The 1,350-nt window shown below is 60.4% G+C and overlaps 1 protein-coding gene across 1 annotated transcript in view; it reads right to left on the reverse strand.

Moving 5' to 3' along the window:
* Positions 1-1,350, reverse strand: part of LOC105532907 (uroplakin-3b-like protein) — a 20,102-nt gene that overhangs the window by 12,189 nt on the left and 6,563 nt on the right. The window contains exons 2-3 of the mRNA XM_011971243.1: positions 716-877; positions 300-519 (exon numbers count right to left, since the gene is read on the reverse strand). Coding sequence (XP_011826633.1) covers positions 300-519; positions 716-877 — 382 coding nt within the window. The remainder of the gene's footprint in view (positions 1-299; positions 520-715; positions 878-1,350) is intronic.

Here is a 1,350-nt window from a genome sequence, read left to right on the forward strand (position 1 = left end):
GAGGTTGCAGTGAGCCGAGATCATACCACTGTACTCCAGCCTGGGTCACAGAGCAAGAGTCTATCTCAAAAAAAAAAAAAAAAAAAAAAAAAAAATAGAAGAAGAAGAAGAAAAGAAAAGGATAATTCATGTAATTCATGAAGGCCTCTCCAACTCCTGTCTGCTGCTTCCTCTTCCCTTTGGCCAAGCAGGAGCAGGGGACCCAGGCATCCTGCTGGGGCCCTGGTGAGCATCCTAGGAGCTGCCCCAGGCTCTGGCTTGGGTGCAGGCAGGAGCCAGGGCCTGGCAGAACCACTCACCTGTAGGGGCCGGGTCCCGGGAGGGGATGGTTGCAGCCAATTTTTGTTGGTTGGCAGTGGGTATCATTGCCGACGCGGAGGACACGGAGCTGGCCTCTGGCCTGGCCACCCGGGTACAGCCCCCGGTTGGCCCTCAGTGTGAGATAGTAGCCCCTCTGGGAGAAGTTGGCAGGAGCCGGGACGTCCTGGTTTGACCGTGGGGCCGTGAAGCTCTGGGTGGCTAAGGGTGGCACTGTGGTTAGACAGTCACATAGCAGGATTCCACCCTCACCCCACCAGGCCTGACAGCCCTCCCCGGTCCCATCCCCTGCAGCACCTGCTCCCTGCATCTCCCCCCAACACACCCGCTACTGCCCTCAGGCCCGCAGGCCCATTTCACAGAGGGAAAACCGAGGCCCGGCCCCAGCAGCACCCACCATTGCTGAGGGCCACCACCAGCCAGATGGTATCCGAGTCAGAGATGTTGTGGCTGTGGAACTGGCCCAGAGGCTGCTCCAGCGTGAAGGTGGACTGGGTGAGCCTCCCCGCCAGGGTGTCGTTTGAGAGCTGGGGCACATAGTTGATGTGCTCTGGGGCAGCTGGAAGGGGAGGGCAGAGAGGAGAGGCCAAATGGGGCAACCAAGCCCCCAACAGCTCTGATCTCCCCCCCACCCAGATCCAGACTTAACATGGGAGCCCCAAATTAGGGGCACTTCCTGGGAGGTCGGGTTCGGTATGAATCAGGAAGCTTCTTCTCTGGCGACTCTATGCCCCATGGGCATGGGTAGGAGGCCTGAGTCCAGCCCCTGGCCCCTCTCTGAGGAGCCTACTGGGGGTGGGCACCGTGGGAGGTGTAGGACAATGGCGGCGTGGGAGCCTCCACCCCGGCGGTAGGCACCGTTCTCCCGGGCCCGGCCATGTTGGGATGAAACTGGAATTTGGGGGCAGCCTGACCCTTGGCTGAACTCTGCTCCTGACATGCGCAGTGACCTCCAACTTAAGTCCCTCCAGCTCCACCCACATGGTCCAGGTTGTGCTGCTTGAGAGGATGAGTAGCTTGGCAGGGGGCGGG

This window comes from Mandrillus leucophaeus, unplaced genomic scaffold, assembly GCF_000951045.1.
Source record: "Mandrillus leucophaeus isolate KB7577 unplaced genomic scaffold, Mleu.le_1.0 Scaffold993, whole genome shotgun sequence".
Classification (NCBI taxonomy): Eukaryota; Metazoa; Chordata; class Mammalia; order Primates; family Cercopithecidae; genus Mandrillus; species Mandrillus leucophaeus.